The sequence below is a fragment of the Artemia franciscana genome, unplaced genomic scaffold (assembly GCF_032884065.1).
Source record: "Artemia franciscana unplaced genomic scaffold, ASM3288406v1 Scaffold_1687, whole genome shotgun sequence".
NCBI lineage: Eukaryota > Metazoa > Arthropoda > Branchiopoda > Anostraca > Artemiidae > Artemia > Artemia franciscana.
The window spans coordinates 1-16,263 of record NW_027062919.1 but is presented as its reverse complement, the minus strand read 5'-3'; the positions used below and the strand labels follow the sequence as shown (position 1 = coordinate 16,263).

At 35.8% G+C, this 16,263-nt stretch overlaps 1 protein-coding gene across 1 annotated transcript in view; it reads left to right on the top strand.

The window, feature by feature from the left end:
- LOC136042662 (uncharacterized) overlaps nucleotides 1–16,257 on the top strand; it is a 39,241-nt gene extending 22,984 nt beyond the window's left edge. The window contains exon 2 of the mRNA XM_065727625.1: nucleotides 15,179–16,257. Within this exon, the coding sequence (XP_065583697.1) occupies nucleotides 15,181–16,017 (837 nt within the window). The 5' untranslated portion in view covers nucleotides 15,179–15,180 and the 3' untranslated portion in view covers nucleotides 16,018–16,257. The remainder of the gene's footprint in view (nucleotides 1–15,178) is intronic.
- The last annotated feature ends 6 nt before the right edge of the window (nucleotides 16,258–16,263 follow it).

The window sequence follows — 16,263 nt, the reverse complement described above, 5'->3', positions numbered from 1 at the left end:
CTAGCTCTTTACTATAAAGTTTGACTCTTTCACAACTTTACATTTAAAAATAATAAAAACTCTAGCGTAAAGAGCGAGGAGCTGAGGAGGGGACAGCTCCTTTCACATACGGAATAATTTAAGTTCCTTTTCAGATTTAATGTCTCCTTTCTTTTAGTATTTTTTTTTTTAATTTAATTTCTGAACTTTTTTCAACTAATGCGAGCTCGAATTTATTTCATCCAACTTGACTTCCTGGATTTGGATCCACTTACACCCCTCCCCCCAATACAAATACTGTGGCTACGCCCATGGCCATATTCTAAGGCTTAGGAGAGTACATAAAGATGGACCTATAACTGTTTAACTCTGGGACAAACTACATTTTTCTTTGAGAAATTTATTTACCCTACCCACTTTTATCCTAAAATGCATTCCTCTGCCCCTCCCTATACCATTATTATTATGGTGTCTACCTCCCTCGAATATTTTTAGCTTACGTCCGTGCATGATTGAGTGATTAATCTGCATTTTAGACTCTTTTATTGTCATGGAAAGCTGTTACAGAGGTAACAAGAATCTTAAGTAATAGATATTCTTCACAAATTAGGTCATTAGAAGTTTGTTTAAATACCTAAGCCTACTTCTACTGTTTTTTTTTCTTGAAAAATTGTAGTAAGGAGCGACCCGGCTCAATAGTAACCGAAACTCTAAGAAACAGAATTTTAATACCAATAGTTACATCAAAAGAATTTCATTTTAATGCTGATTTTAAATAAATAAGTGTCATCAAGTTTAATTTTACCTATCAAAAGTTACGAGCCTGAGAAAATTTGCTTTATTTTAGAAAATAGGGGGTAACATCCCATAAAAGTGATAGAATCTTAAAGAAAATCACACCATCAGATTCAGCGTATCAGAGACCCCTAAGTAGAACTTTCAAGCACTTATCTATAAAAATGTGGAATTTTGTATTTCTTGCCACAAGACAGATCACGGATGTGTGTTTATTTGTTTGTTTGTTTTTTGTTTTTGTTTTGTTTTTTTCCCAGGGGTTATCGAATCGACCCAGTGGTCCTAGAATTTCGCAAGAGGGCAAATTCTGACGGAAATTAAAAGTTTGAGTACCCTTTTTAAGTGACTAAAAAAATTGAAGGGCACCTAGGCCCCCTCCCACACTCATATTTTTCACAAAGTTACCGGATCAATATTCTGATATAGCCATTTTATTCAACATAGTCAAAAAACCTAATAGTTATGTCTTTTGGGACGGGCTGCAAGTTAGAAACTTTGACCGGTGTTTACATACAGTAATGGTTATTCGGAAGTGTACAGAAGTTTTCAGGGGGATTTTTATGGTTGGGGGAGGGAATTAGGGGGGGGAGGTTATTTGGGGGGAATTTTCCATGGAGGAATTTGTCATGGGGGAAGAGAATTTCCATGAAGGGGGCGCAGGAATGTCTAGCATTTAAAATAAAAAAATAAAAAAATAATATGAAAAAGTTTTTTCCACTGAAGGTAAGGAGCAGCATTAAAACTTGGAACAAACAGAAATTATTGCGCATATGATGGGTTCACCTCCTCCTAATACCTCACTTTTTACGCTAAAGTATTTTTAGTAATTCTAACTATTTATTCTACGGCTTTGTGATTCAGGGGTCATTCTTAAGGAATTGCGACAAAATTTAAGCTTTACTGTAAAGAGCAAGGTATTGACGAGGGGGTGACCCTCATATACGTAGCGAAAACATACGGAAATAGAAGTTCGTTAAGCAAGTTAATTAATAAGTTACGTATATTTTTACTAATAAAAACATTCGTAAGAAATTAAAAGTAGTAGTTGCTTTATTAAGTAACCAAAAAATTGGAGGGTAACTAGGCCTCCACCCCCGCTCCTTTTTTTCTCAAAATTGTCCGATCAAAACTATGAGAAAGCCATTTAGCCAAAAAAAGTAAATTAATAGGCAAATTTCGTTTTAATTATTCATATGCAGAGAGCCGAAATTCAAAACATACATTAATTAAAAAACGTTCAGAAATTAAATAAGAAAACAAGTTTTTTAAACTGAAAGTAAGGAGTGATATTAAAACTTAAAAGGAGCCGGAAATACTCCGCATATGAAAGGGGCTGTTCCCTCCTCAGCACCCCGCTCTTTACGCTAAAGTTTTCTTATTGTTTTAAAAAGTAGAGTTGTGACAAAGAGTCAAACTTTAGCGTAAAGAGCGTGGCGTTAAGTAGGAAACACCCTTTTCAAATACGGAGTAATTTTTGTTCGTTTTTTTTTATATTTAATCCTGAGATGGATCCTGGTATCTCTCTTGATGAGGCACATTTTAGCTATAGAGTATATACTAAGTCAGAGAATAAAGGATTGAAACAAAAGCGACCCTGAACATGATTCATAAAAGTCGTGTGTATTTTATAGATCCGACACATTAGAACGGACCTGCTCTCCTTGGGGGAGTTGGGGGGAGGTAATTCGGAAAAGTTAGAAAAAATGAGGTATTTGTAACTTACGAACGGGTGATCAGATCTTAATGAAATTTGATATTTAGATGGATCTTGTACTTGAGAGCTCTTTTTTTAAATCCCGACCAGATCTGGAGATATTGGGCAGTTGGAGGGGAATACTGGAAATCTTGGAAAACGTGAAAATTGAGGTATCTTTATCTTACGAATGGGTGATCGGATCTTAATGAAACTTGATATATAGAAAGATCATATATCTCAGATGCTCCAATTTCAATTCGAATCAGATCCAGGGACATGGGCGTTGGAGGGGGAAACAGAAATCTTGGAAACCGGAAATCTTGGAAAACTCTTAGAGTGGAGAGATCGGGTTGAAACTTGATGGGAAGAATAAGCACAAGTTCTAGAAACTTGATTGACATAATTAGGATGAATCAGCTCTCTTTGGGGGAATTTGGGGGGGGGGGGTAATTCGGAAAAATTATAAAAATTGAGGTATTTCTAACTTCAGAACGGGTGATCGTATTAATGAAATTTGATTTTTAAAAGGAGCTCATGTCTAAGAGCTCTTGTTTTAAATCCCAACCAGATCTGGTGACATTGGAGGAAGTTAAAGGTGGAAGCCAGAAATCTTGGAAAACACTTAGAGTGGAGAGATCGGTATGAAACTTGGTGGGTAAAATAAGCAAATGTCGTAGATACGTGATTGACGTAACCGGACTGGATCCGCTCTCTTTGGGGGAATTGTGAATTCCCCCTCCCCCCAACTCCCCCAAAAAGAGCGAAATCGGTCCAGTTATGTCAGTCACATATCTTCAACTTGTGCTTATTCTTCTCACCAAGTTTCATCCTGATCTCTTCTCTCTAAGCCTTTTCCAAGATTTCCAGTCCCCCAAACTCCTCCCAATGACACTGGATCCGGTCGTGATTAAAAATAAGAGATCTGAGTTACAAGGTCCTTCTAAATATGAAATTTCATTAAGATCCGATCATTCCTTCGTAAGTTAAAAATACCTCATTTTTTTCTAATTTTTTAAAATTAACCCTCCCCCCAACTCCCCCAAAGAGAGCGGATCCGTTCCGGTTATGCTAATCACGTATCAAGGACTTAACCTTATTTTCCCCGCCGAGTTTCATCCCGATCCCTCCACTCTAAGCGTTTTCCAAGATTTTAGGATCCCCTTCCAACTCCCCCCGATGTCACCAGATCCAATTGAAATTTGACAAACGAGCTCTGAGACACAATATCCTTCTGAATATCAAATTTCATTAAGATCCAATCACCGGTTCATAGGTTAAAAATACTTCATTTTTTTTTAATTTTTCTGAATTAACCGCCCTCCACTCCCTCTCAGATTGTCGAATTGGGGAAAAGACTATTTCTAATTTAATCTAGTCTAGTCTCTGATACGCCTGCCAAATTTCATCGTCCTAGCTTATCTCTAAGTGCCTAAACTAGCAAAACCGGGACAGACAGACCGACAGAATTTGCGATCCCTATGTCACTTGGTAAATACCACGTGCCATAAAAACCACTTGTTACTTAGACATGAATCGAAATTTCAAAAAAAAATAATCACTTTTCGTGTAGTTACGATAAATGGTTTTATAAACTAAGTTTGTTTTCATTTCAAAAATTTTGGGAAGAATTACAGAACTGCTTTCATTTGTCTTTCTTCATCTTTTGATGCATAATCTTAAGTTTGGAAAGAATATCACGATGGAAATGTTAAGTAAATAATTTGAATAAGTAGGTATAAGTATAAGAACAATAAGTATAAACTAAGAATAAGAACAATAAGTAATCCTTCTTTTAATATACAACATTGAGTGGTTCCTGAACCACGTACCTGCACTTCTCCAACTACTAAGCGGCAAGGGGCTGGGTCTGGGGTGTAAACATATTTATCTTTTTTATTACTGTATGGCTTGTTTTTCAGGTTTCTTTCTCATTTTTACTTCATATGAGAAAATTGGCTCCAACTTTCATCCCTCCCCATAAGATTTGTTCAAAATCACACCATTCGTTAGGGTATGGATTTATTGATCTACCAAAAATGTCGTTGCAAACCATGAACTGGATGACCTCTATTCCCTTTTGAATTAAAATACTTGACAAAATACCTTCCCAGGACATGTTTGAAAAAAATGAGTGCATCACATTTACAAAAATAGTGAATAATCTGAAAAATAATTATATAGAATGGACAAAACTGTTATTGAAAAAAAATAACCAAGCAGGAATCGAACGCATGACACTTTAACTTGAAGTCCAACGCTCTATTAACAGAAACACGCCTCTTATAATCTAATTTAATATGTTGGTGTTTATAAAGCCTTAATTACGGAGCTTATTATGAGGGCATGGAGAAGGTACACACGGGAACTGTTCCTGGAAACCTCTAGTTAAGGGTCTTGGACCATAATTATCACAATGATGTTATCGTTTTATACTTACAAGCTTTTCTATTTAAGAAGTGACACTTAAAGTATACTTTTTATTGCTAAATCACACTTACGAATGGTAGAATTGATAAAAATCCTCTAGATATGAGTAACAGCTTTCAAATGAGCCATTATATGTCACTAAATAATTCTGCTAGGCCACTTGCCCCAGATTTTCCACTTAAGGCATGGCACCAAAAATGCCATTTGGAGCCTGCTGGTGGTCGAATTTATAGGAAGGACGTAGATATGACAAACATCTTTTATATGAGCTATTAAAAATCTGCCTAAGATACCTGCGATACCAAAGCGTCCAATACCAATATGCCCACACGGATACACGTAATATCAACACGTCCGATACCGATACAGCGTATCGGTATCAGCCTAAGTAGAACCTATTTCTCTGACGCTCAATCCTAATGAAATATCACAGAATATGATGAAAATATAATACTTCAGAAACAAATTTTGGCTACATATTTGCACATTAGGGGAAGGCAGGAGTAAAGCAGGTGTTCATGCAAAATTTGTTAGATACAATTATTCTGCATATAATGAAGTTAGAATTTTTTTCTAACTTCATACTGTCAAAGTACTCTACTCCTCCCCCCCCCCCCTAATGTGGAAATATACAGTCCAAATTATGTTTCCCATCTATTCTGTCCCTTCTCTTTGTCTTGGATCACACTAAGCTGAAAGAAACTAACGAAAAAAACCAGTTCTACAATGCGTCAAGGGATAAACAACTTGGGTGGTCGGCGCTCTATTATGGTTGCAGCAGTAGCTGCAACCTAGTAAAGAGCGAACCACTACCTAGATTATCCAAAAGTTGAAAAACGCGTTTTGAAAAAAAGCACTAGTGAAAAAAATTGCCATCTGACACTGATTCAGGAATGGTATTTAATATTTCCGTTATATTTATGGGATTTCGAAAAAAAAGCTTATAACCTCATAAAAATGACGTCAGTTCAAAATAAAAGGTGCATCGTTGGGATCATCACAGTCAGAAGCATTTAGTAGGACAATTACAGTCCTCCACTTTTTCTCTTATTTACCAGGGATAGCCAATGACCAGAAAATTATGAAGATGTTTAATTGGCTCATTCGAACGGAAATTAAATTTCCTAGTGCCCTTTTGAAGCAACAAAAAACTGGAGGGCCACTTGCCCCCCACTGTCCCTAAGGACCCCTCCCTCTCTAAAGGCCCCCTCCTCCCAAAGTTATCCAATCAAAAATTTTTCATTTTGTTCAACATAGTTCAAAGGTCTAATGTCTGTGGTTTTAATGATGATATGGTCCTCCATAGTCACCGGGGAAAGGGCTATACGCTGTATCGGTATCGGACGTGTTGATATTACGTGTATCCGTGTGGTCATATTGGTATTGGACGCTTTGGTATCGCAGGTATATAAAAGATGTTTGTCATATCTACGTCCTTCCTATAAATTCGACCACCAGCAGGCTCCAAATGGCATTTTTGGTGCCAAGCCTTAAGTGGAAAATCTGGGGCAAGTGGCCTAGCAGAATTATTTAGTGACATATAATGGCTCATTTGAAAGCTATTACTCATATCTAGAGGATTTTTATCAATTCTACCATCCGTAAGTGTGATTTAGCAATAAAAAGTATACTTTAAGTGTCACTTCTTAAATAGATTAAATAAAAAAACAAGTTTTTTTAACTGAAAGTAAGGAGCGACATTAAAACTTAAAACGAACAGAAATTACTCCGTATATGAAATGGGTTGTCCCCTCCGCAGTCCCTCCCTCTTTACGCTAAAGTTTGACTCTTTGCCACAATTCTACTTTTTAAAACAACTAAAAACTTTAGCGTAAAGAGCGTGGGACTGCGGAGGGGACAACCCATTTCATATAAGGAGTAATTTCTGTTCGTTTTAAGTTTTGATGTCGCTCCTTACTTTCAGTTAAAAAAACTTGTTTTTTTTTATTTAATTTCTGAACGTTTTTGAATTAATGCATGTTTGATTTTGGCTCTCCGCACATAAATTATTGAAATGAAATTAGTATATTAATTTTTTTTTGGCTAAATGGCTTTCTCTTAGTTTTGATCAGGCGATTTTGAGAAATAAGGGGTGGGGAAGGAGGCCTAGCTGCCCTCCAATTTTTTGGTAACTTAAAAAGGCTACTAGAACTTTTAATATTCAACGAACGTTTTTATTAGTAAAAAATATACGTAACTTAAGAATTAACTTTACGTAACAAACTTTTATATTCTTATATTTTTATTATGTGTACGAGCGGGTTTGTACCCTCGTTAATACCTTGCTCTTTACACTAAATCGTAAGTTTTGTTCCAATTCTTTAAGAATGACCCCTGAATCAAATAGGCCGTAGAATAAATAGTTGAAATCACTAAAAATATTTTAGCATAAAGAGCGAGAAATTTATCTCCTCCTAAATACCTCGCTCTTTATGCTAAAGTATTTTTAGAACCCTTCATATGCGTAATAATCTCTGTTTGTTTTAAAGTTCAATGCTATTCCTTACTTTCATTTGAAAAAACGTTTTCATGTTTATTTTTTCATTGTTTTTTTTTTATAGTAATGCTAGAAAATCCTGCGCCCTTTTCATTGAATTTTTTCCCCCATGGCATATTTCTCCAAGGAAAGATCCTCCCACATAGCCCCCTCCCTCAACCCTACCCCCAAAACCAAAAAAATCTCCCTGAAAACGTATAAACACTTCCCAATAACCATTATTATTTGTAAACACTGGTTGAAGTTTGTAACTTGCAACCCCTCCCCCAGGGACTCTGGGGGAGTAAGTCATCCCCAAAAACATAGTTATTAAGATTTTCGACTATGCTCAACAAAATGGTTATCTCAAAATTTTGATCCGTTGACTTTGGGAAAAAAAATGAGTGTGGGAGGGGGCCTAGATGCCCTCCAATTTTTTTGGTCACTTAAAAAGGGCACTAGAACTTTTCATTTCCGTTAGAATGAGCCCTCTTGCGACATTCTAGGACCACTTGGTCGATACGATGACCCCTGGGGAAAAAAAACAACAAAAAAACAAATAAACACGCACCCGTGATTTGTCTTCTGGCAAAAAATGCAAAATTCCACATTTTTGTAGATAGGAGCTTGAAACTTCTACAGTAGGGTTCTCTGATACGCTGAATCTGATGGTGTCATTTCCCCCTATTTTCCTAAATAAGGCAAATTTTCTCAGGCTCGTAACTTTTTATGGCTAAGACTAAACTTGATGAAACTTATATATTTAAAATCAGCATTAAAATGCGATTCTTTTGATGTAGCTATTTATATCAAAATTCAATTTTTTAGAGTTTTGGTTACTATTGAGCCGGATCGCTCCTTACTACAGTTCGTTACCACGAACTGTTTGAAAAGCTTGTAAGTATAAAACGATAACATCATTGTGATAATTATGGTCCAAGACCCTTAACTAGAGGTTTCCAGAAACAGTTCCCGTGTGTACCTTCTCCTTGCCCTCATAATAATCTCCGTAATTAAGGCTTTATAAACACCAACATATTAAATTAGATTATAAGAGGCATATATGTTAATAGAGCGTTGGACTTCAAGTTAAAGTGTCATGCGTTCGATTCCTGCTTGATTATTTTTTTTCAATAACAGTTTTATCCATTCTATATAATTATTTTTCAGATTATTCACTATTTTTGTAAATGTGATGCACTCATTTTTTTTAAACATGTCCTGGGAAGTTATTTTGTCAAGTATTTTAATTCAAAAGGGAATAGAGGTCATCCAGTTCATGGTTTGCAACGACATTCTTGGTAGATCACTAAATCCATACCCTAACGAATGGTGTGATTTTGAACAAATCTTATGGGGGGGGGGATGAAAGTTGGAGCCAATTTTCTCATATGAAGTAAAAATGAGAGAGAAACCTGAAAAACAAGCCATACAGTTATAAAAAAGATAAATATGTTTACACCCCGGACCCAGCCCCTTGCCGCTTAGTAGTTGGAGAAGTGCAGGTACGTGGTTCAGGAACCACTCAATGTTGTATATTAAAAGAAGGATTACTTATTGTTCTTATTCTTAGTTTATACTTATTGTTCAAATTACTTATACTTACTTATTCAAATTATTTACTTAACATTTCCATCGTGATATTCTTTCCAAACTTAAGATTATGCATCAAAAGATGAAGAAAGACAAATGAAAGCAGTTTTGTAATTCTTCCCAAAATTTTTGAAATGAAAACAAACTTAGTTTATAAAACCATTTATCGTAACTACACGAAAAGTGATTATTTTTTTTTGAAATTTCGATTCATGTGTAAGTAACAAGTGGTTTTTATGGCACTTGGTATTTACCAAGTGACACAGGGATCGCAAATTCTGTCGGTCTGTCTGTCCCGGTTTTGCTAGTTTAGGCACTTAGAGATAAGCTAGGACGATGAAATTTGGCAGGCGTATCAGAGACTAGACTAGATTAAATTAGAAATAGTCTTTTCCCCAATTCGACAATCTGAGAGGGAGTGGAGGGCGGTTAATTCAGAAAAATTAAAAAAATTAAGTATTTTTAACTTATGAACCGGTGATTGGATCTTAATGAAATTTGATATTCAGAAGGATTTTGTGTCTCAGAGCTCGTTTGTCAAATTCAAACTCGATCTGGTGACATCGGGGGGAGTTGGAGGGGGATCCTAAAATCTTGGAAAACGCTTAGAGTGGAGGGATCGGGATGAAACTCGGCGGGGAAAATAAGGCCAAGTCCTTGATACGTGATTGGCATAACCGGAATGGATCGGCTCTCTTTGGGGGAGTTGGGGGGAGGGTTAATTTTAAAAAATTAGAAAAAAATTAGGTATTTTTAACTTACGAAGGAGTGATCGGATCTTAATGAAATTTCATATTTAGAAGGACCTTGTAACTCAGATCTCTTATTTTTAATCACGACCGGATCCAGTGTCATTGGGAGGAGTTTGGGGGACTGGAAATCTTGGAAAAGGCTTAGAGAGAAGAGATCAGGATGAAACTTGGTGAGAAGAATAAGCACAAGTCGAAGATATGTGACTGACATAACTGGACCGATTTCGCTCTTTTTGGGGGAGTTGGGGGGAGGGGGAATTCATAATTCCCCCAAAGAGAGCGGATACAGTCCGGTTACGTCAATCACGTATCTACGACATTTGCTTATTTTACCCACCAAGTTTCATACCGATCTCTCCACTCTAAGCGTTTTCCAAGATTTCTGGCTTCCACCTTTAACTTTCTCCAATGTCACCAGATCTGATTGGGATTTAAAACAAGAGCTCTTAGACATGAGCTCCTTCTAAAAATCAAATTTCATTAATAAGATCACCCGTTCTGAAGTTAGAAATACCTCAATTTTTCTAATTTTTCCGAATTACCCCCCCCCCCAAATTCCCCCAAAGAAAGCTGATTCATCCTAATTATGTCAATCAAGTTTCTAGAACTTGTGCTTATTCTTCCCATCAAGTTTCAACCCGATCTCTCCACTCTAAGAGTTTTCCAAGATTTCTGGTTTCCAAGATTTCTCTTTCCCCCTCCAACGCCCATGTCCCTGGATCTGATTCGAATTGAAATTGGAGCATCTGAGATATATGATCTTTCTATATATCAAGTTTCATTAAGATCCGATCACCCATTCGTAAGATAAAGATACCTCAATTTTCACGTTTTCCAAGATTTCCAGTATTCCCCTCCAACTGCCCAATATCTCCAGATCTGGTCGGGATTTAAAAAAAGAGCTCTCAAGTGGATCTACAAGATCCATCTAAATATCAAATTTCATTAAGATCTGATCACCCGTTCGTAAGTTACAAATACCTCATTTTTTCTAACTTTTCCGAATTACCTCCCCCCAACTCCCCCAAAGAGAGCAGGTCCGTTCTAATGTGTCGGATTTATAAAATACACACGACTTTTATGAATCATGTTCAGGGTCGCTTTTGTTTCAATCCTTTATTCTCTGACTTAGTATATATTCTATAGCTAAAATGTGCCTCATCAAGAGAGATACCAGGATCCATCTCAGGATTAAATATAAAAAAAAACGAACAAAAATTACTCCGTATTTGAAAAGGGTGTTCCCTACTTAACGCCTCGCTCTTTACGCTAAAGTTTGACTCTTTGTCACAACTCTACTTTTTAAAACAATAAGAAAACTTTAGCGTAAAGAGCGGGGTGCTGAAGAGGGAGCAGCCCCTTTCATATGCGGAGTATTTCCGGCTCTTTTTAAGTTTTAACATCACTCCTTACTTTCAGTTTAAAAAACTTGTTTTCTTATTTAATTTCTGAACGTTTTTTAATTAATGTATGTTTTGAATTTCGGCTCTCCGCATATGAATAATTAAAACGAAATTTGCCTATGAATTTATTTTTTTGGTTAAATGGCTTTCTCATAGTTTTGATCGGACAATTTTGAGAAAAAAAGGAGCGGGGGTGGAGGCCTAGTTACCCTCCAATTTTTTGGTTACTAAATAAGGCAACTACTACTTTTAATTTTTTACGAATGTTTTTATTAGTAAAAATATACGTAACTTATGAATTAACTTGCTTAACGAACTTCTATTTCCGTATGTTTTCACTATGTATATGAGGGGGTTCACCCCCTCGTCAATACCTTGCTCTTTACAGTAAAGCTTAAATTTTGTCCCAATTCCTTAAGAATGACCCCTGAATCACAAAGCCGTAGAATAAATAGTTAGAATTACTAAAAATACTTTAGCGTAAAAAGTGAGGTATTAGGAGGAGGTGAACCCATCATATGCGCAATAATTTCTGTTTGTTCCAAGTTTTAATGCTGCTCCTTACTTTCAGTGGAAAAAACTTTTTCATATTATTTTTTTATTTTTTTATTTTAAATGCTAGACATTCTTGCGCCCCCTTCATGGAAATTCTCTTCCCCCATGACAAATTCCTCCATGGAAAATTCCCCCCAAATAACCTCCCCCCCTCATTCCCTCCCCCCAACCATAAAAATCCCCCTGAAAACTTCTCTACACTTCCGAATAACCATTACTGTATGTAAACACCGGTCAAAGTTTCTAACTTGCAGCCCGTCCCAAAAGACATAGCTATTAGGTTTTTTGATTATGTTGAATAAAATGGCTATATCAGAATATTGATCCGGTAACTTTGTGAAAAATATGAGCGTGGGAGGGGGCCTAGGTGCCCTTCAATTTTTTTAGTCACTTAAAAAGGGTACTCAAACTTTTAATTTCCGTCAGAATTTGCCCTCTTGCGAAATTCTAGGACCACTGGGTCGATACGATAACCCCTGTGAAAAAAACAAAAACAAAAAAACAAACAAACAAATAAACACACATCCGTGATCTGTCTTGTGGCAAGAAATACAAAATTCCACATTTTTATAGATAAGTGCTTGAAAGTTCTACTTAGGGGTCTCTGATACGCTGAATCTGATGGTGTGATTTTCTTTAAGATTCTATCACTTTTATGGGATGTTACCCCCTATTTTCTAAAATAAAGCAAATTTTCTCAGGCTCGTAACTTTTGATAGGTAAAATTAAACTTGATGACACTTATATATTTAAAATCAGCATTAAAATGAAATTCTTTTGATGTAACTATTGGTATCAAAATTCTGTTTCTTAGAGTTTCGGTTACTATTGAGCCGGGTCGCTCCTTACTACAATTTTTCAAGAAAAAAAAAACAGTAGAAGTAGGCTTAGGTATTTAAACAAACTTCTAATGACCTAATTTGTGAAGAATATCTATTACTTAAGATTCTTGTTACCTCTGTAACAGCTTTCCATGACAATAAAAGAGTCTAAACTGCAGATTAATCACTCAATCATGCACGGACGTAAGCTAAAAATATTCGAGGGAGGTAGACACCATAATAGTAATGGTATAGGGAGGGGCAGAGGAATGCATTTTAGGATAAAAGTGGGTAGGGTAAATAAATTTCTCAAAGAAAAATGTAGTTTGTCCCAGAGTTAAACAGTTATAGGTCCATCTTTATGTACTCTCCTAAGCCTTAGAATATGGCCATGGGCGTAGCCACAGTATTTGTATTGGGGGGAGGGGTGTAAGTGGGTCCAAATCCAGGAAGTCAAGTTGGATGAAATATCCTTCAGGAGAAAGGAGTGTTTAAACTTTTGTAAAAAATACAAGCATAAATGTGTTTTTCAAGATGTCTGAAAACTTATTTTGGGAAATCATTTTATAATGGACATTGAAAACCCATTGGAAAAACTGAGGGATGCTATTACCTGCCCAACTCCTCAATAGCACATTTTTCTTCGTGTGGTATTGAAGAAAAGTTACTATTTGGCAAATATGTCACTCGCTTGACTTCCATACATTATAAAATACATAATAAACAATACACACACAACAAACAAACATAAGATCAAGTACTGGTGCTAAGCTTTTACAGAAATTGTCATCGATGAATTTCATATTAGCTCGGTTCTTTTTTCCAGCTTCAACGCTTAAATTAAGGAGCCTATCCGACTTCCACTTCCCCCAGCTCTTACGCCCAGCATATGAGCCTAAATATCGCAGTTGAAACACGCGCTATTCCAATAGCCCCGTGCATCGCGTCTTTTAGTTGCATGTGGCTTGAAAATGATTTCACAACAAACCCAAAAATACACCATCTGAATTGTCATTGTTGAAACCTTATAGATATTAGATATAAAAAATGAAGTTTTTTTAACTGAAAGTAAGGAGCGACATTACAACGAACAGAAATTATTCCGTATATAAAAGGGGCTTTCTCCTTGTCAACGCCTCGCTCTTTACGCTAAAGATCGACTCTTTCTCACAACTCTAATTATTAAAACAATAATACAAGACTTTTTGCTAAATAAAATGGCAATGTCAAACTTTTGATCGACCAATTTAGGGGAAAAGAAGGACGTGGGAGGGGGGCTAGTTGCCCTCCAATCATTTTGCTCAAATAAAAGGGGATTGGAAATTTTAATTTCCGGTAAATAAGCCCTTTCTTGATTTTCTAGGACCGTTTGTTTCAATACCATCATCCCTGGGAGAAAAATGATCCACACTTTTGATTTTTCTGGTGGCAAAAAATACGAAATTATAATTTAGAAGCTTGAAATCTCTACAGCTTATCTACAGCTTCTCTAATATTGAATCTAATCGTGTGATTTTAATTATAATTATTTTATCTTTAAGAGGAGTTTCCTTCATCTTTAGCGTATCAGACAATTTTTCACAGGTTTGTAGCTTTTTATGGGTAACACTAAGCATAATGAATCTTATTTATTTGGAATCAGCATAATAAGCAGATCATATATCGATTGATATACAAAATTTCGATTAATATCGATTGATATAAATGTCACTCCTTACTTTCAGTTAAAAAAAACTTGTTTTTTTATTTAATTTAACTAAGGAATCAAGTAGTTAAAACTAAATATGATACAATTATATGTTTAAAATTGGATCGAATATCAAGTATCATCTAGATTCAATGATGTAACACGATAGGGGTAAATATGGCTTCAGCCCAACTGAAAGCCAAACATTATGCACATTTACAGTATATTTATTTGAATAATGTTCCCCTTAATAATCCTTCCAAAACTATATAGTATTTAATATCTTTTTGTTTTAGGATTCTTCTATTTACTATGCTATAGTAATTTATATTTATTTAAATGGTGAATTATTTTATGACTAGTTTTTTGCTGGTTTATGTTTTAAGTCTAGACCTACTTCAGTTTTGTGACTAGTCAGTCCACGGCTTGAAGCATAGCTTCTTCCTATACCGACTAAAGAATTAGCTTAATTTTTTCTACGAGTCGGTCCGGAACTTGTTTTCACATCGAGTCAAGAAAATATCGTTTTTATGCCTAACCAGACCTAATCTCGTTTTAGCGTTTTAGTGTGGAGTTTAGGCTTAGCTTGTTTTGGATTGAACAAAACTTGGCTTGCTTTTGTTTTTTTTAAGTGAGTAATTTTTTTATAAGTGACTCAGTCTCCAGTCTTGAGTGAGTCAGGAGTTAGCATGGCTTTACACCCCAGCTAGGACTGGGATCATTTTTGTGCTTGACTAGGGATTAATCCAAAATTATGTAAAGGAGAGAGAAAATTTTGAAATTTAGAGTCCTTATCCCTGGGGATGCGTTATCAATATCCCTCGGGAGGTGGACATCTTATATAAAAAAGCAGAGGGGCAAAGGATATTTCTCAAAAATCGACGATTTACAGCCTTCTTTCAAATTCCAAATTCAGTTAGTGCGTATTCATTTTCAACCGACTTCCTCCTCCACCAATCCCGTAATTCCCATATTTAATTTTATTCTGTTTCAGAGATGAACCGAGTTTCTGGCCTTACACAAATTCTGACCAACTTTAATATGGAAGAAAGCCCTATGATTACTATTCAATGTGATGGTGGTGACGTTGAAGTCAAGAAATCCCTTTTAACAGCTGTTAGTGATGTCTTCAAGGCCATGCTAGAGGCAGATATGCTTGAAAAACAAACAAATGTTATTCTAGCCAATGATGTGCACTTTGAAACCATGAAAATTATTATGGATTACTATAAAGAAGGAATAGTTTCTGGTTTCGAAACAACGAACAGAGATGCATTTACATATATTGTGGAAAAGTACAACTTTCTTGAAATTAAAGAGGAAATTGCCGAATATTTGTTCCAAAGTTATTTTATCAAACAAGATTTAACAATTCTTGAAAGTATTTTTTTCACTTATGGAAACCAATTTGAAAAAAAGTTTGTTATAAAAGAGATGACTCTTATGATTGTGGAAGGGAAAGAAGCTCCCGAATTTGTTACCAATTTTAATGCTCCTGATTTTGTAGAGTTAGCTAAGTGTTGCTGTGCTGCTTTGAAAAACAGCCAATTTAGTAGATATCAAGGTTTTTTTAAGACACTTTACAGTTGGCTATCCAAAGACTCTGAACAAAGATCAGTTGCGGTATTAGAAATTATAGGAATGATCGATGTGGGAACGTTTTCTAGACGAGATGTTCAAACCGTTTTAGAGAATCTTACTATTTCTCCAAAGTTCCAAGGATTCAAGCTACTACTTCAAAAATCCCTCAAATGTATTGACGAAACATTCAAGGGTTCATCTCATTGCTTACACAAGAGTTTAAGTAGGTCAGATCAACATATTTTCGAATAGGTATTGCGTTTCATAGTATATGGATTACATTTGGTAAAATTGATATGGATTTAAATTTATAGTTTGATTTTAGAGATGCGTGTATACTTTCCAACATTTGATTTAAGAAAAATCAAGCTAATTGGCTGCAATGGAAACATCAACACCAGGACGGACTAAGGTTCTGGTGCAAATCAGGGTGCATGTGCTCAACAAATTGTCATTCAACTAAGCAAATGTTCAACCAAGCGTTTTAGAGTTTTGTAG